The sequence below is a fragment of the Salvelinus sp. IW2-2015 genome, linkage group LG15 (genome assembly GCF_002910315.2).
Source record: "Salvelinus sp. IW2-2015 linkage group LG15, ASM291031v2, whole genome shotgun sequence".
Lineage (NCBI taxonomy): Eukaryota > Metazoa > Chordata > Actinopteri > Salmoniformes > Salmonidae > Salvelinus > Salvelinus sp. IW2-2015.
In genome coordinates this window covers 38857800-38884584 of record NC_036855.1, presented here as the reverse complement: position 1 = coordinate 38884584, position 26785 = coordinate 38857800, and the positions used below count along the sequence as shown (strand labels likewise).

General features: G+C 42.4%; 1 protein-coding gene across 1 annotated transcript in view; it reads left to right on the top strand.

Moving 5' to 3' along the window:
- Positions 1-23944, top strand: part of LOC111974239 (merlin) — an 84724-nt gene extending 60780 nt beyond the window's left edge. Inside the window, exons 14-16 of the mRNA XM_024001899.3 lie at positions 15968-16086; positions 17284-17443; positions 21217-23944. Of these exons, the coding sequence (XP_023857667.1) occupies positions 15968-16086; positions 17284-17443; positions 21217-21267 (330 nt within the window). The 3' untranslated portion in view covers positions 21268-23944. The remainder of the gene's footprint in view (positions 1-15967; positions 16087-17283; positions 17444-21216) is intronic.
- The last annotated feature ends 2841 nt before the right edge of the window (positions 23945-26785 follow it).

Below are 26785 nucleotides of genomic sequence, written 5' to 3'. Positions count from 1 at the left end.
AAGGCGCCAATAGCGCTTCTTCAACCTCAGGAGGCTGAAGGAATTTAGCTTGTCCCCAAAACCCTGACAAACTTTTACAGATGCACTATCGAGAGCATCCTGTCAGGCTGTTTCACCCACTCCAATTTGCTTACCGCCCCAATAGGTCCACAGACGACGCAATCGCAACCACACTGCACACTGCCCTAACCCATCTGGACAAAGAGGAATACCTATGTGAGAATGCTGTTCATCGATTACAGCTCAGCATTTAACACCATAGTACCCTCCAAATCTGTCATCAAGCTCGAGACCCTGGGTCTCGACCCCGCCCTGTGAAACTGGGTCTGGACTTCCTGACGGGCGCCCCCAGGTGTGAGGGTAGGGTAACAACATCTCCACCCCGCTGATCCTCAACACTGGGCCCCACAAGGGTGCGTTCTGAGCCCTCTCCTGTACTCCCTGTTCACCCACGACTGCGTGGCCATGCACGCCTCCAACTCAATCATCAAGTATGCGGACGACACTACAGTGGTAGGCTTGATTACCAACAACGACGAGACGGCCTACAGGGAGGAGTGAGGGCTCTAGCCTAGGATGTGGTGTCAGGAAAATAACCTCACACTCAACATCAACAAAACAAGAAGATGATTGTGGACCTCAGGAAACAGCAGAGGGAGCACACGCCCTATCCACATCGCGGAGACAGCGTTGTGAAGAAGGCGCAGCAGCGCCTCTTCAACCTCAGGGAGGCTGAAGAAATTCGGCTTGTCACCAAAGCACTCACAAACTTTACAGATGCACAGTCGAGAGCAATCCTGTCGAGCTGTATCACAGCCTGTACGGCAACTGCTCCACCCACAACCTGTAAGGCTCTCCAGAGGGTAGTGAGGTCTGCACAGCGCATCACTGGGGCAAATACCTGTCCTCTAAGACACCTTACACACCCGATGTCACAGAAGGCCATAAAGATCATCAAGGACAACACCACCCGAGCCACTGCCTGTTCACCCCGCTATCATCCAGAAGCGAGGTCAGTACAGGTGCATGCAAAGCAGGGACCGAGAGAACTGAAAAACAGCTTCTATCTCAAGGCCATCATACTGTTAAACAGCCACACTACATTGAGTGGCTGCTGCCAACACATACTGACTCAACTCCAGCTCACTTTAAAATGGAAATTGATGGGAATTGAATCAAATGTATCACTAGCACTTTAAACAATGCCACTTAATATAATGTATATGTATATACTGTACTCTCATCTATGCATCTTGCCATCTTTATGTAATACATGTATCACTAGCCACTTTAAATATGCCACTTATGTTTCCATACCCTACATTACTCATCTCATATGTATACTGTACTTATACCATTCTACTGCATCTTGCCTATGCCGTATTGTACCATCACTTATTCATATATCTTATGTACATATACACACAAGTGTAAAGGGATAAAGATAAGTAGTGTAGTTGTGGAATGTTAGGTTAGATTACGTTGGTGTTTACTGCATTGTCAGAACTAGAACACAAGCATTTCGCTACACTCGCCATTAACATCTGCTAACCATGTGTATGTGACAAATAAAATGTGTTTTGATTTGAACCTCAGGAGGCTGAAGAAATTTGGCTTGTCACCAAAAACACTCAAACTTTTACAGATGCACAATTGAGAGCATCCTGTCGGGCTGTATACCACCTGGTACGTCAACTGCTCGCCACAACCGTAAGGTCTCCCAGAGGGTAGTGAGGTCTGCACAGCACGTCACGGGACACCTACACCATCGATTCACAGGAAGGCAAAAGATCATCAAGTACAGGGCATCAAGCTGGACCGAGAGACTAAAAAACAGCTTCCATCTCAAGGCCATCAGACTTTACCTCTCTGGGATATTCGGGACGGTAGCGTTCCTCCTCGCCAAACAGCCAGTGAATATTGCAGGGCGCCAAATTCAAAACAACAGAAAATCCCATAATTAAAATTCCTCAACACCATTTAAAGTTAAACTTGTTCTAAATCAGCCACAGTGTCCGATTTCAAAAAGGCTTTACGACGAAGCACACCAAACGATTGTTAGGTCAGCACCTAGTCACAGAAAAACACAGCCATTTTTCCAGCCAAAGAGAGGAGTCACAAAAGCAAAATAGAGATAAAATGAATCACTACCTTTGATGATCTTCATCAGATCACTTCATAGGACTTCATGTTACACAATATCCATGTTATGTTTTGTTCGATAAAGTTTCATATTTTATCCAAAAATCTCAGTTTACATTGGCGCGTTATGTTCAGTATTGTTTGCTTCCAAAACATCCGGTGATTTTGCCAGAGAGCCACATCAATTTACAGAAATATCATAATAAACATTGCTAAAGATACAAGTGTTGTGCATGGAATTATAGATAAACTTTCCTTAATGCAACCGCTGTGTCAGATTTAAAAAATACTTTTACGGAAAAAGCACACCATGCAATAATCTGAGACGGCGCTCAGACACAAAAACAAGCCATACAGATACCGCCATGTTTGTGGAGTCAACAGAAGTCCGAAATAGCATATAAATATTCACTTACCTTTGATCTTCATCAGAAGGCACTCCCAGGAATCCAGTCCACAAATGTTTGTTTTGTTCGATAAAGTCCATTATGTCCAAATTACCTCCTTTTTGTTCACACGTTTAGTACACAAATCCAAACTCAGGAGGGCGCGGAAGTAGGGCGAAAGTTCAGACAAAGTCATATTACAGTTCGTAGAAACATGTCAACGAAGTATGGAATCAATCTTTAGGATGTTTTATCATAAACTTTCATAAATGGTTTCAACCGGAGAATTCCTTTGTCTGTAGAATGCAATGGAACGCAGCTAACTCTCACGGGGGTTGCGCGAGACTGAGCTCATGGCCACTCTGGCCAGAACCCTGACCCCAAGGTCAGGGGTCTGGCCCCAAGGTTCTAAGACAGCTTCAGGGTCTGACCCCAAGGTTCTAAAGACAGCTCTCAGTTCCCCCCTCCTTCACAGTAGAAGTTCAAACAGGTTCTAAAGACTAGTTAAAGCCTTAGGAAGCAATATGACCCATAGACACTGTATATCGATAGGCAATGACCTTGAAAACTACAAACCTCAGATTCCCACTTCCTGGTTTGGATTTTTCTCAGGTTTTTGTATGCCATGAGGTTTCTGTTATACTCACAGACATCATTCAAACAGTTTAGAAAACGTCAGAGTGTGTTCTATCCAAATCAACCTAATTATCATGCACGATTCTAGCCTGAGTTAGCAGGCAGTGTACATAACGTGGGGCACCTTTATCTCTCTGTTACCTTGATCTACTCATCACCAGGCAAAGACGAGCATGAGCACCTGAGAAACCTGGACGCTACACTACAGAGACTGGAGGAGTATGGTCTGAGGGTCCGGAAGGACAAATGCACTTTTTCCCGACCTTCTGTTGAGTACCTGGGCCACGTCATCGACAGTTCAGCGCTCCACAAAGTGCCATCAAAGGTGAAGGCCGTCGCAGAAGCTCCATCCCCACAGAACGGGAGCTTTCGCATCATGGACCTTAAATAAAGCCGAGAGCAATTATGCACAGATGGAGCGTGAAGCACTCGCCATCGTGTTTGGAGTTAAGAAATGTAATCAGTGTCCGTTTAGCCGACGATTCACACTGCTGACGGACCATAGACCCCTTATCTCCATATTTGGTCCTCACACCGGCATTCCGTTGCTCGCAGCCAGCCGTATGCAGCGATGGGCATTACTGTTATTTGCTCACCAGTACGATATCAGCAGACGGCCTCTCAAGGCTTCGCTTACCTGTCACACACACTGAGCACTCCCAGGCTGAAATCTTCTACTTCAAGGAAGTGACGCACACCCCAGTTACATCTGTCCAAGTGAAAAAGTTCACCCACACTGATCCAGTGATGTCTGAGGTTGTGTACATTGTCACTCGTGGGAAAGGAGGAGAGCTGTCGGACAGCCTAAAGCCTTACCTGGTGAYGAGAAATGAGCTCACAGTTCAGTCTGGATGTTTGCTATGGGGCTTTCGAGTCATCATACCGCTGCTCTGAGAAGGCAGGTGCTTGAACTCCATTCAGMGCACTGTGGCATGGTGCGAATGAAGGAGATTGCACACAGCTACTTTTGGTGGCCAGGTTTGGACGCTGCTATCAAAGACAAGGCCAAGTCACGTTCTGCATGTCAAAAGATGAGGAACATGCCTCAGCTATGGGACTTCTCAGAGGAGCCTTGGCAGCGAATCCACATAGACTATGCAGGCCCACTGGAGGATAATATGTTCTTAGTTGTAGTCGACGCACACAGCAAATGGCCCGACGTTGCAGTGATGAAGAGATMAAAGTTTTGTCCAGACAAAAGGAGCAAGCTTTAAAAACATCACAAGAGAACGGGGCCCTCAATAGACGCCTAAACACCTTCCTGTTGACCTACAGAAACAKCCCCCATACTACAACAAATTGGCACCCGCGTAATTTTTCCATATAGACACACCCTATGTGTTTTTTAATAAAATCAACGATATACATTGTGCRTGTCTGATGCTTTAAGCTTACGGTTTTATGAAACAAATGCKTCGAGTGCGCCAGAGKTCTAGATAACCAGAAGAGAAACTTAACCTGACCCAACTATTCTCCTCCTGCTCCTGCTGGCTTCCGCAGATTCTGCCATTACTCTCCTGAAGTTGCCGGTAATAGGCTACACGAATGTGGAATGCCAATTTATCTTACCATTTCTACCTATCTGGGTGCCAGTTTTGGTTTTTGTGAATCAGTTTGTTTTAATTTATAATAACTTCATATCTAAATCATTGTCATGTGGTTAATCTAAATGAAAATGATACAAACCTAAAAAGTAACTCCCATTGCCAACTATGTAAAAATAGTCTACATAAAGCKAACAAATAAAAACATTGCAGCCTGCAGGTAGAAAATATCCTGATTTTAAAAAGAAATATCCTATAAATCACATAGGCCATGTGTAGTGTAGCCAATCTGCAAGGAACTTGAAACATTAACTATTAACTTGGGTCCTGCTTGAAGCTTGCGTATAACATATTCTGGGCCCTCAGAGTTTCCCGTGCCAGTGAGCTTGGGACGGACACAGTTGTAGGCTATTTGTGCAAGGGATAAGAAGCAGTGCTTGACTTGGCAGGAGCTCACCGGGGTTGAGTACCGGCACCTAAAATGTTCTGCTGCTTGAGGTCCTGTTCCTTTTTATAGAATATTAGCTCACATATTGTGGAGCGCCTGCACCTAAATATAAATATCAAAATGAGTACCGGAACTTATTTCAGTCCAAGCACTGATAAGTAATCAGGTAGGCTTATTTTATTACGTTTCCACTCGAACAGAGCATGACATTTTTCCCTTTCACACTGATTATCGAAACGGAGAGAGCTAGAAAGGTTTTTCAAATACATTGAGGAATTATTGTAATTCTCAATGGATGTAAAAACAGACTTTGTTTGCTTGCTATTTGAGGTGAAGAAAACATTACTTTGAGAATCTCCACAGGTCATTAGTGGTAGTGTGTTAAGCCAATCAGAAATACTATCAGATCCCCAAATGGGCACATTTACAGTGGGGCAAAAAAGTATTTAGTCAGCCACCAATTGTGCAAGTTCTCCCACTTAAAAAGATGAYAGAGGCCTGTAATTTTCATCATAGGTACACTTCAACTATGACAGACAAAATTAGATTTTTTTTCTCCAGAAAATCACATTTGTAGGATTTMTAATGAATTTATTTGCAAATTATGGTGGAAAATAAGTATTTGGTCAATAACAAAAGTTTATATATGTTATATACCCTTTGTTGGCAATGACAGAGGTCAAAKGTTTTCTGTAAGTCTTCACAAGGTTTTCACACACTGTTGCTGGTATTTTGGCCCATTCCTCCATGCAGATCTCCTCTAGAGCAGTGATGTTTTGGGGCTGTTGCTGGGAAACACGGACTTTCAACTCCCTCCAAAGATACTTAAATGCGTGTGCGTCCTTACTCAACATTGACAGGAGCTCTCCAAACAAAAAGACAATGACTAAATTGACACCTCGTAAATGGAAGGAAATTAACCAAAACGTGTTTCTCACAAGTGTAGCATACGTTGTGTAKRCTGCAAATAATGTGTCCACTCCGACAGTGATAACGGGAATAATAATATGGTATGCATTAACAGAAATGACAGAGATTAGAAATTACTGGTGAAATATGTAATGGGGAATTGATATATGCAAACAATTAACAGAATGAAGTTATGATACAATAAATGTGCACAAATTGGCGGGAGAGCGCGCATTCTGGAGAAAGAAGTGCATTGCATCTGATCGCATGGTCAATCCGACGTCTGCATTGGCCATGCAGCATTTACGGTGATATGGCCTCAGCAGAAGTCAGGGCATTCATACTTCTTGCGCTTCGCGGAACAGTGCAGAGCTGTTGTCAAGGAAGTGGGTTTGTGTTTTTTACAGGATGTAGAAAACCGTCAACCAATCATGTCAATGTGGAGCTATACAGAGCCCTACAAAATTTGGGAGGAGCATGGTGATGCTGTATGGAGCTCGATTTGGCCTCTGGAGGCTCCGCAATTGCGTTACACCATCCATATGGAGCCTCYGACCACAATTTTGGATCAAGCATAAAATGACTTTTAGTCTAGGCCTCCAATGGACTAGTTCACTGAGATGAGTGCATATATACTACCGCTCAAAAGTTTGGGGTCACTCCGAAATGTCCTTGTTTTCCATGAAAACATACATGAAATGAGTTGCAAAATGAATAGGAAATCTAGTCAAGACGTCTAAGGTTATGAAGATTTTTWATTTAAATAGTAATTGTACGTCAAAGAATCCTCCATTTGCAGCAATTACATCCTTACATTTACATTACATTTAAGTCATTTAGCAGACGCTCTTATCCAGAGCGACTTACAAATTGGTGCATTCACCTTATGATATCCAGTGGAACAACCACTTTACAATAGTGAATCCTTGCAGACCTTTGGCATTCTAGTTGTCAATTTGTTGAGACAATCGAAATAKATTTTACCCCATGCTTCCTGAAGCACCTACCACAAGTTGGATTGGCTTYACGGGCACTTTTTACGTACCATACGGTCAAGCTGCTCCCACAACAGCTCAATAGGGTTGAGAGATCCAGTGAKTACTGGCCACTCCATTATAGACAGAATACCAGCTGACTGCTTCTTCCCTAAATAGTTCTTGCATAGTTTGGTGCTGTGCTTTGGMTCATTGTCCTGTTGTAGGAGGAAATTGGCTCCAATTAAGCGCCGTCCACATGGCATGGGGTTGCAAAATGGAGTGATAGCCTTCCTCCTTCAAGATCCCTTTTACCCTGTACAAATCTCCCACTTTACCACCACCAAAGCACACCCATGCCATCACATTGCCTCCACCATGCTTGACAGATGGCGTCAAGCACACCTTAAGCATCTTTTCATTTTTTCTGCGTCTCACAAATGTTATTCTAATGTACTTGTCTTCTTGCTCACTTGCTCAGTTGTGCACCGGGGCCTCCSACTCTATTCTGGTTAGAGTAATCAAACCCACAAATACTGATACTGCAGATACTGAACTAGTCTAAAGAAGGCCAGTTTTATTGCTTCTTTAATCAGTACAGTAGTTTTCAGCTGTGCTAACATAATTGCAAAAGCGTTTTCTAATGATCAATTAGCCTTTTAAAATTCTAAACTTGGATTAGCTAACACAACGTGCCATTGGAACACAGGAGTGATGGTTGCTGATAATGGGCCCAAWWWWTTWYATTTTCTTTCAAAAACAAGGACATTTCGATGTGACCCCAAACTTTTGAACGGTAGTGTATATTTGTTACTGCTTGACTAAAACATTCTCGGTCGACCAACAGCCTAACAATCGACCAGTCGACTAATTGGGGTCAGCCTTACCAGCAACAGTGGTCGCACAAACAGGCCCTGTGTRCTACACAGTTCACACACCGGAGAACATAATCTGCAGGAGACACGTGGATCAACTGTTGCCAGGAACCAACCTCAGAGATGACTCATGTCAAGTGACAAACCAAGATCAGCTACTGGAGACCTACCATGATTACGAGCCATCACTGAACATCCACTGCAGCAACCTAGAAATTWGAAAAGTGCTCCAAACTCAATTGAACCAGCCAGAGTGCCTACTTCAGGGTACTGTTGCACCCCAGTCTGGGCATACACCATCACCACTCTGACTCAGTGACAATGCGACTGTCGACTCACCTGTACGTTGTCATTACGAGAGAGAAAGACGACCCCCTGAAAGATTGAACATTTAGTTCTGACTAACCTCCGACATTGGGGCAGAATACACCCCCGGGTTAAGTCTGGGAACTGAGGCCATCTACCTTCTTTGCCTAGTTCAGAAAAGGTTATTCTGAAAAGTTCCTTTATTTACATTAAGATAACTGTTATGTTAAAAAGAAAATAATATGCAAAACAGTGAATATTAACTTTTTCCTTATGAGGCATCAAAAGTAAAGGGAGAGGAATATGTTGTGTATTGATATTCTAGTTTGTCCCTTTATTCCACTTGTAACGCCCACCTGCTTAAGTACATTGGAATGCTTGGGATGTTTTGTCTTGTGAAACGCATTAAACAATGCCCACGTTAGTTTTTACTCATGTCCTGTACTTACAGTATATTAGTTGTATAAGTAATACAGTGTGCTAATACAGCAAATTATGTCATTGATGCAGCGGCATTCACATCCAAATCTGTTTACATTAAATGACTGACTCGTGTAGATGAACTCATCACCCTTCCACCACTTAGATGTACAGTAGCTAGTCCACCTCCAGCACAGTAGCCTTTACACTCTGCCTGRCTGCCCGCCCACAAGAGAATTATGTTCATATATTACATCACTTCTCAGTATTACAGAGTACAGTACATAACATACAGTACAGGGCCTGTATTCAAAGAGTGTCTCAGAGTAGGAGTGCTGATCTAGGTTCAGGTCTTCCCTCTTATTCATTATAATCTAAAGGTTAAACTTATCCGAGATCGCCACTCTTACTCTGAGACACTTTATACAGTGGCTTGCGAAAGTATTCACCCCCTTTTGACATTTTTCAATTTTTTTTGGCCTTACAACCTGGAATTAAAATAGATTATTTGTGGGGTTTGTATCATTTGATTTATGTAACATGCCTACCACTTTGAAGATGCAAAATATGTTTTATTGTGAAACAAACAAGAAATAAGACAAAAAAATCAAAACTTGAGTGTGCATAACTATTCACCCCCCAAAGTCAATACTTTGTAGTGCCACCTTTTGCAGCAATTACAACTGCAAGTCTCTTGGTATGTATCTATGAGCTTGGCACATCTAGCCACTGGGATTTTTGCCAATTTTTCAAGGCAAAACTGCTCTAGCTCCTTCAAGTTGGATGGGTTCCACTGGTGTTCAGCAATCTTTAAGTCATACCACAGATTCTCAATTGGATTGAGGTCTGGGCTTTGACTAGGCCATTCCAAGACATTTAAATGTTTCCCCTTAAACCACTAGAGTGTTGCTTTAGCAGTATGCTTAGGGTCATTGTCCTGCTGGAAGGTGAACCTCTGTCCCAGTCTCAAATCTCTGGAAGACTGAAACAGGTTTCCCTCAAGAATTTCAACCAAATAGCAAATCGCCAAGGGGATTATAACTTTGCACAAAGGCACTGTATGGGTCTTTCGTGATAAATAAAGCGACAATGCCATCAGGGTCATATTTTCTAAATGGATGATATACATTTAATTATGATTTCTGCTGGGAAGCTCTGGGTCTTATAACATTTTTTTTCCCGTGCTGTAGCTTTTTTGCCTCTCACTACAGTCTGCTTGAAACATTCCTCGTTAGTACATACTAACAACAAGGGACTTCTTTATGTTGATTCGTATGTAGTTTTTCTTTGTTTAATATGTCTCAATTTTCTCCCCGCTCTGCTGAGTATTTATCCCGCTCAACAAATATAAATATAATTTGTATTTAAACTGATTCATCAGGAGTGTGCGTCACCCCTATCCTCGGCGCATACTTTACTTACTATACTTTATGACTTACGGTAAAAAGCCTGGAAGGTGGTATGATGCAAGCCTGAAGGACAAAGACCAGGGCAACAGCTGCGCAAAGACATCAGTATAGCCATCACATTCCCGACAACACCACAGCTACCTGGAAAGTTAAAGGCCTGGTGTCTGCAGTTTGGTCCCCTACCCGGGTGTTGTGGCCCTAGCAGTGTATGAGGTTCCAATCTCACAGTGGAGAAGATGGAAAGAGGAGTCAAGGCTACTTAAAGAAGTGGCTCGGAGTTCACGATGCCTTACACCATAGGCCTCTATGAGATGGTGTCCTCAAGCTGCCCCTCACCAGTCTAACAGAGGAATTCAGTGTGCAAAAACCAGGCTCAGATGACACTGAGAAAAATCTGAGACCCAGTGTGAGCAACAACGCCGACCTTGGCAACTGGCGCAAATGGAGGCCAGGAAAAGCAGTCCAGGAGGCACAGCACCTCAGACATGCTGACATTGTGGTCATGTTCAGCAAGGGAGAGGAGGCCTTGGGCTAACTAGCCGTGCTGCTTGGAGTAAGGCCACTGCACCAGAGCGGCGGAAGATGGTAGTGCAGGAAGTACGCCATCAGGAGGAGGTGCAAGGTGGCCAAGGCCATCTCTCTGCCAAACAGGGACAGTGGACTCGATGGGACAGTGTGGAGAAGAGGAAGATCACCTGGAAGGATTCGTGGGCCATGGAGCGAGGCGGTTAGCCTTTCCATCAGAGCAACATATGACGTCCTTCCAACACCAGTTAATCTTCACCAATGGTATGGTGAAGATCCGGACTGTGCCCTCTGTTCCATGCAGCCAACCTCAGGCACATTCTCACAGGGTGTAAAACAAGCCTCACCCAAGGACGCTACATTTGGCGTCACAACCAAGTCCTTAAAAACCTTGCGTCGCCCTGGAGGACAAGCGAGCTGCCACCAACTCCCTACCACCCAGCAGCATCACACCCTTACGGACGACCTTTGTCCGCGAAGGGGCTAAACCACCGAAGAGCGGCTCTACACCATTAGAGCGAGACAGCTGCGCTTGGCCCGCGACTGAAAAATGCTCAAGAAGGTCTTCATCATTGAGCTCACGTACCCTGGGAGGACTCAGTAGATGAGGCTTATGAGCGAAAACATCTGCGCTATGCCGATCTAGCTGCCGAAGCACGGCATCATGGCTGGAACACAGAAGTCCGACCAGTGGAGGTGGGCTGCAGAGGTTTTGGTGCAACATCTACAACCAGACTGCTTAGAGACTGGAATTAAGGGCCAGAGCCAGCGTTTGGCATCAAAGCTGTATCAGAGGGGCAAGGAAGGCAGCAGTCAATGGCTCTGGATGAAGAGGAAAGACCCCAGCTGGGCCCCGAAGTGAGAGGGCCAGGAGGTATGCGGTCAACAATGCTTGACTCAGGGAGGAAGACGCCCCTGCCATGCATAGTCCCATGGGATGTTGGCTATCAACAACAAGGCAACTCCTATGACTAATTGGGAATGGGACGCAAGCGTAGGATTGATCACCCTGTCGCTGGCCGCCTTTGGGGAGGGTGTATAGTGTGAAAMGCCGAAACACCCTAGGAACCAAAGGTACACTACTGACGATGCGCTCCRCAAATTTCACCAGTCTCACTGTTCATGAACTGTTGGAAGTGCTTGCACAAAGGATAGTAACATCTCATCCTGTGTTCTTGGAATATGCCATTATGTAACTTTGAACTTGTAACATTTTATTGTAAATARGACACACAAAATCCAATCAAAAGCATTAAAGTGTATTTTAAAACTGTCTAACAATGTATTCTGGCAGGCTATGTACAATTATGATAATATCATATACTGTATATTAATCATAAATAAAGGACAACAAGTCGGCCTATGAAATAGTTTAGGAAATGTTCCCCAAAGAATCTGATTTTCCSTCTCAAAATCGCTTTTTATAGAAAAACAACAAATGCTTAAAACATATCAGTAGACCCACTTTGAGTAAAACAKATTTATATAATTGGTTTAGTTCCCCTTTAATTCAATTGTGCGCCTTGCAAAAAATGCTGTAGTTCCCCTTTAATTCAACTGCACACCTTGCAATTGACTGTTTAGCTAGGGTTTTTGTTGGCTACTAGACATGTGATGGGAGAGTTTGCAAAATTAACGCCCACCCAATTGATACCATTCTGCCAGTTCTTTTTTAATTGCAGTCAACATTTAATTGGGTACGTTTTTTTGGGAAATCCTTTAGAAGTGAATGTTTTGTATGCACATTGCACTCATGTTGTGCATGACGATGGCTCTACCACACAGACTCACTGTCCCATCACAAGTCAACTAGCGTTCCATCGCCCATTACTTTCTCTCATGAACTTGACACTATCTGCTCAATGTAACAAATCTGCCATAAGTCAAACAGACAACTAGGCTACAGCTGTCATTGTAATCTTACCTCAAGAATCCTCAGGAAAAGACAGGCTATTTATCTTGACCCCGTAACAACAGACACACAAATGTTGTCAATCCTTGAGATCAACATGAATTCCAACACTTTGGCTGTTGTTCAATCGCGTGCGGTATCACACAAGCTCTTTATCACTTGATTGTCATTCAGAAAAATCAACTGATGTAGTGTGAGAATGTTCTCTAGTAACTTAACAGTTAGACCTCAAATGCGCGTCAAACAACTATTATGGATAATTATTGAAGAACCCTGTTAATAACAGAATGGATTTTAGTTTTGTTAATCATCTTAAAGTTGCTCTTTCTGTTAGAAGCATTAGATTTTGCAATCTCCCAACATTATTTTGGATATGTGTGCCCATAAACGGTTTTTACACCGTAACATAGAAAGATACGAAATGTTACGAGGTTACAGTTCACTTCCGAGATCTCCATACAAAAAGAGTCCGACAGCAATATCCAGTAATTTACAGGATCAAGTTCAATGTGTAATTACATTTTTAAATGCTTGGAATATCATATAACGACAAACAGTATCATAAATGTAAGGAAAGATAGGTAGTGTTTTATGTAACACGATTAATTAACATCCAATCACATTAACCGTTACTCTCTCACGGGAAACCTCTCTTGCGCAGACATTTAGAAACCAAACATTAGAAACCAAACATGACAATTTSAAAAATAAGCCACAGGAGTTTTTTGAGCGAGAATAAAGACGACTGTCGAGTAGTAAGACATGTARAAAAGCAACAGACACCATTAATAAGAAGGGGCTTGAAGCATCTTATATGGTGAGCTATRGACTGGCTAGGACAGGCAATCCCCATACTATTGTTGAGGACTTAATTCTTCCTGCTGCCACGGCTATGGCTGGGACAATGCTGGGGGAAAGGCCCAAAAAACTATACAGACAATTACTTCATCAAACAACACTGTTTCACGACGCATCAATGACATGGCAGGAGATGTTTTGAAACAATTACTGCTTTGCGTACAAGCCAGTGAATTCTATGCGTTACAGCTGGATGAGTCAACAYACGTGGRMGGCCTGGCACAGCTCCTGGTATATGTCCGTTACGTCTATGGGGTGTCAGTTAAGGAAAACATCCTCTTCTGCAAACCACTGGAAACCAGGACAACATGAGAGGATATTTTTAAAGTACTGGACAGCTTTGTGACATCAAATGGACTTTGGTGGTCAAGATGTGTTGGTATCTGTGGTGCAAAAGCCATGACAGGGAGACCTAGTGGAGTGGTAACACACGTGCAAGCAGTTGCTCTCGACGACCACTTGGATATGCTGCAGCATTCACCGAGAGGCTCTTGCTGCCAAGGGAATGCCTGATAGCTTGAAAGACGTGTTGGACACTACAGTGAAAATGGATAACTTTGTTAAAGCAAGGCCCCTGAACTCTTGTGTATTTTCTGCACTATGCACTGATATGGGCAGCGACCATGTAACGCTTTTACAACATACAGAAGTGCACTGGTTATCAAGGGGCAAAGTATTGACACGTTTTTTTGAATTGAGAGACGAGCTTAAAGTTTTCTTTACTGACCATAATTTTCACTTGTCTGACCGCATGCATGATGACGAGTTTKTCACACGACTSGKCWATCTGGGTGATGTTTTTTCTCACCTGAATGATATGAATCTAGGATTACAGGGACTCTCCGCAACTATATTCAATGTGCGGGACAAAATTGAGGCTATTATTAAGAAGTTGGAGCTCTTTTCTGTCTGCATTAACAAGGACAACACACAGGTCTTTTCGTCATTGAATGTTTTTTTTGTGTGCAAATGAACTCAAGCTTACAGACAATGTCAAATGTGATATAGCAAAGCACCTGAGTGAGCTGGGTGCGAAATTACGCCGGTACTTTCCCGAAATGGACGACACAAACAACTGGATTCGTTATCCTTTCATGCCATGCCTCCAGTCCACTTACCAATATCTAAACAAGAGTGCCTCATCGAAATTGCAACGAGCAGTTCTGTGAAAATTGAATTTAAACAGAAMCCACTGCCAGATTTCTGGATAGGGCTGCGCTCAGAGTTCCTTGCCTTGGCAAATTGCGCTGTTAAGTCACTGATGCCCTTTGCAATCACGTACCTYTGTGAGAGTGGATTTTCGMCCCATATAACCCTGCATATGGTTATATGGTTATGTAATAACAAAAAAATATWATTTTATAACATGCTCTTTCTCCCGCGTTCGATAGTGGTCTCTATCCATGGTTCTGAAAGACATCAGTTCGGGTTGAATTGGTGACTTTTCCTAYACCATGTTGCTGTGTGCATAATAGCAAAGTTAACCAGCATATTGGTATTGAGAACAATGCGGCAGAGGCAGCATCAGAGTTAGGAGACGAGAAAACAGCCCTTGCTTTAATTGCCTATAGAAAAGTGAGGAGAGAGGAAACCAACTTTATTAGGTTTATAATCAATAGCATAACTGTTATGTGCCTGGCTTTATAAATCATCCATATATATATAAAATATTGCCTGTGAGTGTTTGTTTAATATCTTACTGACTCCGTGAGCACCAAGCCTCACATGTCGGATTAACAAATTCTGCTGTTTTTATTCTTTGCTATGCTGTAATAAAGGCTTTACACTTTTGTTAGATCAGCCTCTCTTTTATTATTTATTGCTGTTTACACTTCCAAATTGTCAGAAATTATATTTATAATAATAATAACCCAATTTTTTTCTTTGATATCCTTCTTATTGTTATTATTATTATTATTATTATGATCATTATAATAAATGATGTCATTCTCATTATTAGGCTTAGTATAGCAGCCTGGTATAACCACCATTGAGGTGCAGGCCTTAGAGCACATCCTGTTTAGTCTTAATACCGTATTTCAATACTTACAGTAACTTTTCAGTCAGAAATGGCTGTAATTATGTTGCAGCTTTAGCAAAGCACGGACAGCGTGATACACACTGTTGATGTTCTGTGGCGCTGCAGCAGGGAGTAGAGGGCGACAACGGGTGCTAGTCACAGTCACTCGCTGTCTTTTTTTCAACACAGCGCAGCAAGTCTGAGCCAGGCCCGGCACAATCAAATCAATTGCRGTRGGACCCGCTCTAGTAATTTATGTCTTAATTATTTCATCAAACATTTCGCTTAAAGCATCAGACAAGCTCAGGGCATATAGTTGATTTGACTAATGCATTCTAGGGTATTTTGCCTCCGTCACCATTCCAAAGTGTGTCTGCGCTCATATCAAAGTATTCATTCGCATCTGTCACTCCATCCCTCTCTCTGTCATCCTGTTCTTCCATCTATCTTCTCCCGTCTACTTCTCCCGTCTATCTCTCTGTCACCCTCTTCTGCTGCTACTCACTATCCCCCTCTCTCATTTTATATTTTCTCCCTCTTCTCCCATCTCCTCACTCACTCATTTCCCTCCCCACCCCTCTACCTCGCTTTCTCTCCTCCCAGCCCTCGGCCGTCCCAGGTGATGCGATGCCTCCAGACCTGAGCTTCAGCAGAGAGAACCTGAGCTTCGACTTCAAAGACACAGACATGAAGCGCCTCTCCATGGAAATCGAGAAGGAGAAGTGCGTGACTGACCACTTCGCTCTCTCTGTCTGTCTTCTCATCCTTCTCTTTCTTTCTATTGCTCTCTCTCTCTTCTCTCCTCTTTCGAGAAGGATAAGTGAGTGACTGACCACCTCGCTTCATCCTGCAGCATTAACAATCAGATGTACACCACTATTACAGACTTGTCCCTCTTTCCGTCTCTGTTCTATTCGTCCCCGTCTCTCTTGCTCTCTATCTCGAGGAGCTGGCTCTCTTTCTACCTGACTTCATTACTGCCTTTCTTTCTGCCTGACTTCATCCAATCAGATGTACTTACTCTACAGTAACCTTCCCTCTCTGTCCTGTATTCACCTGTCATTTTCTTCTCTCTGTCCCTCATCTTTCTCCATATCTCTCGCTCTCTCACTCTTTCTCCCCTTCCTTCTCCGACTGCCTGTCTTCGTCTTTGTCAACCGCATCTCCTGCTCTTGCTCTGTCGCTGTCTCCTACTCCCTGTCTAATTCTCTCCATCTTTTAATCTCTCTTCTCCCATCTCTCAAGACGGAAAAGTGAGTCACTCACTGGCCACTCTCTTTGTCCTGCCACCTGACTTCATCCAATTAGATACTGATTGATTGTACACATGTACAGTACACCACAGAATGAGACATGTCCCGCGTGCTCTATCAGGCGTTGAGCACGGAAATGTCATGGACCGCGACTCATGGTGTTACTATGTTGACGCATTCCAGTCAGAAGCACTCATTTCATAATTAATGGATATTATAGTGTACGGAAATGTCACAATACATTGATATTTGTTTGTAAAGATGTGGCACAGATTGTACTAGTTCAGGATGTTTTAAGTTCTGAAAATAATGATGTAGACATGTTGTTTTATCACTATCATCTTGTTTGTATATCTATAACTTTATGTTAATCAATGAAATTCAAGCAGCTACTCAAGATTTTACAACCGTTTTTATGTCATATTCATGAATCAAAATGACAGATCGTCAAATGGGAAGACTAAAAACTCAACKATTTTCATCTTGGAGGTCTTGGTTAGGATTCTATTCATTAGGGCACACCGTAGTAGAACTATTTCAAAACATTGTCGAACAGAAGAAAGAAAAAAAAATGTTTCTTATTCTTAAGTTTGGATAATACTTTCTTGTTTCGGCCTGTATGACCCAGGTGGAGGATTGTCATTCTTTTTTCTGTGGTCCTCTCAGGGTGGAGTACATGGAGAAGAGTAAGCACCTTCAAGAGCAGCTGAATGAGCTGAAGACAGAGATAGAGTCTCTGAAGCTGAAGGAGCGAGAAACGCCTCTGGATATACTCCACAACGAGAACACTGAGAAGGGCACCAGCAAGCACAGCAACTTCAAAAAGGTAAGCTCTATAACTCCTCAGACAGACACACACACGCACACACATACATAGGATTACGTTTTACACAATCGTCATAAACACCTAACACTAAGAGAGGCACCAGCTAGCACAGCAACTTCAAAAAGGTACACCTTATAGTGATGTCTGTCGCTAACCTATCCAGTGTCAATGACACATGCATGGGTGTATCTCGCACAAACAATTGTCATACAGACTTCTCACATCACTCCTTACACACTGCTCCCACACAACTCATATAGCCTACCACTCAAACACCACAGACTTGCATATCAAACATAACCGTTAGATAACCGTCTAACTACTTTCACATAGAGYTTTATTCTGCTATCATCAAGAGGAATTAACAAATTAAGCTCACAACCTGAACCGTTATCTACAACCCTCAGATTCTTCGCTAAATCTGTAAAACCATTGAGGTGAAATGTGAGCTTTGGCACATCCATACAAAATGCCTCTCCCTCCCCCTGCCACCCCTTCTGTCTCCGTGTGTAAAATAAACTTGTTTGAGTAGCACTAATTGATTTTAGCACTGCGATCAGTCATTGGAATGGATGGGAACACCTTGGGTGTTCTGAGCTTTAGCTGGGCTTAGTCACTGCTTGTTTAATTGAACTGGGGCCAGTGAGCAATACTATTTGTGTTGGGGACTGAGACTGCACTGCCATTGCAATGTGGCTCTGTGGTATGTCTATCTGTGTGTTTACCCTGAGAAAAAGAGGGGGCGGCTGCGAAGGGGTGAGGAGAAGAGAGGAAAGGGTGCAGAGGGGTTGAGAGAAGGGYGGAGGGGAGAGGTGGGAGGAGAGAGGGAAGGAGGCAGAGAGGGCAATGGAGTAAAGGGAGGGAGGCCTGGAGTCGACAGGGACCACTGGTTTAGGGGCCCTATAAAATCAATGATTTTTTGTCTGATTAAGTTTTTTCCCAAATTCTGTTTTCTCCGTTTTGTTTTTCCAGGTTTCAGTTTCCCCCTGTTTTTTTAAATGATTTTCGCTCTCAAAATCACACTTATTTAATAGTACATCCAATTGAGTTGTTTTTCTAAGTCCACAACAATGCTTAAACCACATCAAGAGACCACTTTTTAGGTCTGGGAACAATTTTGGACAATGTTATTTTTGGGTGTAGTTACCATTTAACTCCAGTGCAGCACCTAGCAAGAGGCTGTTGTTTAGCAGTGATGGTGATGGTAGAAAAAAATAAAAATACCCACTGGATTAATGCAAATAATCCTGATATCATTCTGCCAGGTAAGCATGGTTTACTTTGTAGTTAACATTTAATTGAGAGTTTTTGCGAAAGCCTTTCCATCTACCAGAAGAAATGTCATTAGCATCATCGCTAACGGCTACACAAAGTACTGCACATTCACAGGGAATTTTCGTTGCCTCTTCAGAAAGTTGKAGGAAATAACTATCACTAACCACGTTTCCTTCCACAGTTTTTATGCAAGTAACATCATACTGTATAAAAAAAATCTCGACAGCTGTGATGGAAACTGGTGTTTCCACCAGACAATTTTTTTCGTTCGACATGGTGGGATCTTTTTGTGTCGGTAAAATTAATAATGCGAGAAATGGTGGTGGAAACACCTTTATGCGCAAATATTCATATAATAACACATATTGAAGTAAACTTGGACTCACGCAATGATATTGTGTGTGGTCCTCCCACTACGACTCAGTTTATTTGGCTACAAATGAAATAAGTTATGATGAACTTCACATGGTGGGTTTGGGAAGAGTAGCTAGGAGGTAAAGATTAGGTTGATTTCCTTAGGCTGGTACACAGCTATGGACTTTGTCGTGATTGAGTAGATAGAAAGTCTTTATTGATTGTTTATTGAATAACCTTTCGAGAATATTAACTGGCTCGACAAGGCTTACTTACTCTTCAACACTCTTAAAACTAATATTATCTTTTTGCCAAATGGCTCATTGTAAGTATCTGTATTAATATCAGCATGATGACTAAACAGAGGAAATGGAAAATACAATATGGTGACACACACACGCGTGTTATGTTCTTCTATCCTCGTGGGGACCTAAAATTAATGTCCATTCAAAATTKTGTTTCCCCTAACCTTACCATAACCTTAACCTTAACCCTAACCTAAGCTTAAAATAGCATTTGTCCTCATGGGGACGTGCCCACGAGGGATCATTTTCTTTGTTTTGCTATCCTTGTGGGGACATTTGGGGATTTTACGCCCGCGCAAGGATAGAAGAACCTACACACACACACACACACACTCTCTACCCTGTCAGGCCTGTGGCCAGCTAGTCTATAAGCTTGGCTACCTGCCTGGTGTAAAATAAGACGATGGTAAACAGAGACTGTGCACATCCATTTCTCTCCCTCATATTGTATATTTTGGTGAGCTTGAACACCCGTGTCTACAGATTTAGCTAACAGTTTAGCACCAATAATGTTTTCCAACCCCCCCACTCTAGTATTTAAGCTGGCAGTCCCCCTGATAAGCTGGAAACATCCAGTTTTCAGGGGGAAAAGAAGAGAGCCTGCGATGCGACTTTTACTTTTGGATGTGTGCCTCGCTATTTACAGTCCCCAGAAGAGAACCTCCCCCGAAGAGAACCTCCCCCGACAGTTTCTCTCTCTCGCCCAGACCAGAATGCGGGGCATCCTTTCAAGTGTTTATTTTACGCCTGCTACATTAGGTTAATGGGGGACAGGAGAAAAAAAACATTTTCTGTTTTACCTGACTGAATTAGGTTTTAGTCTGTAGAGGTTTTAGACGGGGGGTGGGGAGTTGTTAGAATTCTTGTCCATCAAGAATCCTAACAAACTTAAGATAAGGTGATATAACTCATAATCACGCATTGATATCAATGGGATATTTGTTCAGAGATTTGAGTTAAAGTACATGCACAAATCTCAACTTTGGATTCATCCCATAGTGCTTCAAACCTCCACCACTTGCTGCTCACCTCTAAGTATTTTAAGTTTACGAATTATTTAATTTAGGATCCCTATTTGCCGACTCCAATGGCGACAGCTAGTCTTACTGGGGTCCGACACATATACGAAAAAGACATTATGACAAAATACTTTACAAATTTACAGTACATACACACAAAAAGTAGGTCACATGGGGGGAGACGTTGTGCCGTGAGGTACTCTCCCAAACTTCTGAGACGGTTTTAAAGTATATAGCAGAGGTAGACTAGAAAGCAATGTCAGTTCATCGTTATCACAGTCAGAGCTGTGTATTTGACAGGACAAGAAAATCATGCCCATTAAGTGTCCTGCAAGATGACAACGCTCTCTATTCGATTTGTTTCTCCCATAGCGTCTTTTAACTTTGAAACTTGTGTTCAACTAAAGGAACCAGGGTAAACAAGTGTCTAGATTGTCAGGATTCTATAGGGTCAGCCTTCCATACTAATATGGTCAGAATTCAATCAAAAAAAAAACAATGGCTTCAACACGTGTTCCGTCAGAATGTGAGTAAATACAGACTGTCAAGAGGTGAGGTAGTACATGCAAAAGCATTATCCTAGGTGGATAATGTCACCTCACAAAACCACATTGCCAGCTAACAATGCACTTCTAGTATAGAAAAACCTGTCCAAGTCTGTTTTTGTCAGTGGATATGGCACCTTACAGTCTTTGCCACTTTGAAACTAACTCCAGCTGATATTTCATGTGTGAAATAGCACTGTTGTACAGCAGTAGAACTGATCCTGGTCAGATGTTTATGTGTTTTGGAGATCTAATTCATGTATTTTCTCTTACAGCTAACTCTACAGAGCACCAAGACCAGAGTGGCTTACTTTGAAGAACTATAGATGTCACAGTGGAGGTGTGTGTGCGTGCTTGACTGTGTGTGTGCGTGCTTGACTGTGTGTGTGCGTGCTTGACTGTGTGTGTGCGTGCTTGACTGTGTGTGTGCGTGCTTGACTGTGTGCGTGCGAACACGTCTGTTTGCGTGCACACGTGTCTGTGTGCGTGCACGTGTGTCTGTCTGGACTTTATCACTACAGTACATTCCATACTACGTGGCCTTTGGCTTCATTTCACCACAACTGTGGTCAAACGATGGACCACCGCCTAGGTCAAAAATAATTTAAGAACTGAAGTTTACATACTGTATAGGCCAAGAGAGACAAATCATGAGTTACACTTTAATTTACATTCCACTACTTCTTACCTGATATTTACCTTAAAATAACCAAACAATACTTACAATAACTACAGTTTGTGTTATTCGTGTAACATTGAAACAAACATACTATTTACCATTCACTAGCAGGAAGGTAAAGTATGTTTAATTATGTATCAGTATCCTTACCACTCAAATAAGTGCATAATGAGTATTAACAGATAAATACCACTGAAAAATTACAGTACAATATTATCAACTCGTATCACGTCACCTCAAGTCTCTGGCTGCCGTAAGTTAATTTCTGTATAGGTGTTCTCTAGTACAAAGGTACCAAGTGCACTATATTCTGTTCTACCCTTTAAAAGCAGAGTGGAATAGCCTTTGAACTCTGGGTGAAGATGAAGGAATGGTAAGAGTATTACAGTACAATAATCCGGTGTACATCTAGCACAGTTTTCCTGAATCCTGATACTGGGGACCCACAGCGATGCACATTTTTGTTGTTTTGCCCTAGCATTAACACACTTCATTCAACTAATCCGCTCCTCATCAATGCTTTGATTAGTTTATTCAGTTGGGCTGGGGCAAAAACCAAAATATGTGTGCGGTGAACATTTTGAATCCCCATGACCAGGATTGGGCAACACTGATCTAACCTATCGTTGGCACTTTTGGGAAAAATGTCAGYGCTATGTTTATTTTTTAGCTCTTTGAACAAACTTGAGTTTGCATTCCATTCCATTGTATTGATCTAATACGGTGCACTCTGAAACTGTTTGCATATTTTGTTACATTACAGACTTATTCTAAAATATATTAAATAAWTTTTTTGCCTCATCAGTCTACACACAATACCCCATAATGACAGAGAAAACAGGTTTGTATAAATGTTTGCTAATGTAAATAAGGTATTTCTGTGTTTTTATTTGTAAAAGTATTCAGCCTGTTTGCTATGAGACTTGAAATTGAGCTCAGGTGCATCCTGTTTCCGTTGATCATCCTTGAGATGTTTCTACAACTTGATTGTAGTCCACCTGTAGTAAATTCAATTYATTGGKKWTGATTTGGAAAGGCACACACCTGTCTATATAAGGTCCCTCAGTTGACAGTGCATGTCAGAGCAAAAATCAAGCCATGAGTTGGAAGGAATTGTCCGTAGAGCTCAGACACGATTGTGTCGAGGCACCGATCTGGGGAAGGCTACCAAAAAATGTCTGCAGCATTTAAAGTCCCACAGAACACAGTGCCCTCCATCATTCTTAAATGGAAGTGGTTTGGAACCACCAAGACTTCCTAGAGCTGGCCACCCGGCCAACCTGAGCAATCAGGAGAGAAGGGCCTTGGTCAGGGAGACCAAGAACCTGATTGTCACTCTGACAGAGCTCTAGAGTTCCTCAGTGGAGATGGTAAAACCTTCCAGAAGGACAACCATCTCTGGTGAAACGGAGATTATACTCTTTGGCCCGAATGCCAAGCGTCACGTCTGCAGGAAACCTGGTACAATCCCTACGGTGAAGCATGGTGGTGGCAGCATCATGCTGTGGGGATGCTTTTCAGGGACTGGGAGACTAGTCAGGATCGAGGGTAACATGAACGGAGCAAAGTACAGAGATCCTTGATGAGAACCTACTCCAGAGCGCTCAGGAACTCAGACTGGGATGACGGTTCACCTTCCAACAGGACAATGACCCTAAGAACACAGCACAGACTACGCAGGAGTGGCTTCAGGACAAGTCTCTGAATGTCCTTGAGTGGCCCAACCAGAGCCCGGAATTGAACCTGATCGAACATCTCCGGAGAGACCTGAAAATAGCTGTGCAGCGACGCTCCCCATCCAACCTGACCGAGCTTGAGAGGATCTGCAGAGAAGAATGGGAGAAACTCCCCAAATACAGCTGTGCCAAGCTTGTAGCGTCATACCCAAGAATACTTGAGGCTGTAATCGCTGCCAAAGGTGCTTCAACAAAGTACWYAGTAAAGGGTCTGAATACTTAGTTCAGTTTTCAAAATTAAATTKATAAAAAAATGATTTGTCAGCATGGGGGTATTGTGAGTCGATAGTTTTTTCCCCATGAACAATTTCAGCCATTTTAGAATAAGGCTGTAACATAACAAAATGTGGAAAAGTCAAGGGGTCTGAATACTTTCTGAATGCGTCTTATCTGTGAAAATTGTTTATTTTCTTGTTGGCATTAAACGAGGACAGTGAACAGTGTTTTTCTTTTTGAAATACTATTATTTTGCATGTGTTGTAAGTTGCCTTTTTAAACACTATACTATTTTATAGAAATACTGTATGTTTGAATTGATCATCTGTGAAAAATAATTAAAATGTAAGCGAACATTTTATTCAAGAATGACCAAGGTTTTATGAAGCCTTATTTTGTCAATGACTAACAACCATAGCCTGCTAAAACTGTCTTCTTCSACTCTGCACACAATGGAGAAAATGTTATCCACGCCACTCTGAAAATAACATTATACTTTTYGAATGAATAAAATGTTATGTAACAACCTCCCACACACCCAGTTAGACATATTTAAAAAAAGAAACAGATACTCCAAATATGTAGTTAGTAGCAGTCAGCTCAGATCACATAATGAGGACAAGGTCTGAAGTGTGTGTGTGTGTGTGTTTGCACCAGTGGTGGAAGAACTACTAAATTGTCATACCTTAGTAGAAATGACTCAAGTAAAAGTTACCCAGTAAAATACTACTTGAGTAAAAGTATCAGGTTTTACTTAAGTACAGTGGTGGAAAAAGTACTCTTGTCATACTTAAGTAAAAAGTTAAAGTAATTGCTATACATCAAATGCCTTGTATTAAGCAAACAAGACAACACAACTTTTTGCCAGGGGCACACTCCGATGTAATTAACAAACACAGTGTTTGTGTTTAGTGACTCCACCAGATCATTGGCTGATKTACAGTATTGATATGCCCATGAATTGTACCATACTGCTGTCCTGCCTGAGCATTCAAAATTTAACCAGTGATTTTGGGTGTCAGGGAAAATGTATGGGAGTAAAAAGTATATATTTTCTTTTGAAATGTAGTGGAGTAAAAGTTGTARAAAATAATTATGTTAAAGTAAAGACTTAAGTATTTTTACTTAGTTACTTTACACCACTGGTGTGCACGTGCCTGTGGATGTAGGTTTTTGTGTGTGTACGCATGTGTGTGTGTGTGTGTGTGTGTGTGTGTGTGTGTGTGTGCACGTGTGTGTGTGTGTGTGCACGTGTGCTAGCGGTTGTTGTTCGTGATGACGCTGAGGGTGAGTGTGATGTCCTGTTACTGGTCCATTAATTCCATCCTACTGTCACAAACCTATGTCTTTCAGCCAGCCTCTGTCAGAGCCGTGACTGCAGGGTGTGCAAAGTTGTGGCCATCTGATGCAGAGCACAAGCAGATCAGTTGAAGATCTGTAGAGGGGGTCCAGTCATCCCGCTGCTGAAGCAGATGGTCACGAGTCTGTGAGTCCTTGCCAGCAACCATCAAGCTTTTGTGTCCAACAGCACGCATTCTCACAAGTGGACTGGAGGGCCAAGGAATTACATCCTCCCCCCTGAATGTCACTGCTGCCGGGCGAGGTGCAGGAGGGTAGGGGCTGCTGTTGTTGTACAGAGACCCCAGAATTGAAGGAGTTCAAGGCAGTTGGAAGAAGGCGATGTGCACAACAGGTGTGAAGTTGTCAGATGTGCGTTCTCTGGAAGGTGTGAAGTGTGTCAAGGTGTAGAGTTGTTTTATATCACTCACTCACACTATACAGTTCAGTCGGAAGTTTACATACATTTCAACTCATTTTTCACCAATTCCTGAACATTTAATCAAATAAAATTCCCTGGTTTAGGTCAGTTAGGATCACCACTTTAATTTTAAGAATGTGAACTGTCAGAATAATAGAGAGAATGATTTATTTCAGCTTTTTATTTCTTTCATCACATGTCAGTGGGTCAAGTTTACATACACTCAATTATTATTTGGTAGCATTGCCTTTAAATTGTTTAACTTGGGTCGAACGTTTCGGGTAGCCTTCACAAGCTTCCACAATAAGTTGGGTGAATTTTGTCCCACTTCCTCCTGACAGAGCTGGTGTAACTGAGTTAGATTGTAGTTCCTCCTTGCGCGCACACGCTTTTTCAGTTCTGCCCACAAATGTTCTATAGGTTTTGAGGTCAGGCTTTCTGATGGCCACTTCCAATACCTTGACTTTGTTGTCCTTAAGCCATTTTGCCACAACTTTGGAAGTATGCTGATGTCATTGTCCATTTGGAAGACCCATTTGCGACAAGCTTTATCTTCTGACTGATGTCTTGAGATGTTGCTTCATATATCCACATACTTTTCCTCCCTCATGATGCCATCTATTTTGTGAAGTGCACCAGTCCTTGCTGCAGAAAGCCCCCACAACATGATGCGGCCACCCCCGTGTTTCACGGTTGGGATGGTGTTCTTCGGCTTGCAAGCCTCCCCTTTTTCCTCCAAACATAACGATGGTCATATGGCCAAACAGTTCTTTTTTTGTTTCATCAGACCAGAGGACATTTCTCCAAAAAGTATGATCTTTGTCCCCATGTGCATTGCAAACCGTAGTCTGGCTTTTTTATGGCGGTTTTGGAGCAGTGGATTTTCCTTGTTGAGCGGCCTTCAGGTTTAGTCGGAATAGGACTCGTTTTACTGTGGATTATAGATATTTTATACCTGTTTCCTCCAGCATCTTCACAAGGTCCTTTGCTGTTCTAGGATTTGATTTGCACTTTTCGCACCAAAGTACGTTCATCTCTAGGAGCAGACGCGTTCTCTTCCTAAGCGGTATGACGGCTGCGTGGTCCCATGTTTATACTTGTGTACTATTGTTTGTACAGATGAACGTGGTACTTCAGGCGTTTGGAAATCGCTCCCAAGGATGAACCAGACTTGTGGAGGTCTACAATTGTTTTTCTGGGGTCTTGGCTGATTTCTTTTGATTTTCCCATGATGTCAAGCAACGAGGACTGAGGTTGAAGTTAGGCCTTGAATACATCCACATGTACACCTCCAATTGACTCAAATTATGTCAGTTAGCCTATCAGAAGCTTCTAAAGCCATGACATAATTTTCTGGAATTTTCCAAGCTGTTTAAAGGCACAGTCAACTTGGTGTATGTAAACTTCTGACCCACTGGAATTGTGATACAGTGAATTATAATCAATACCTGCGA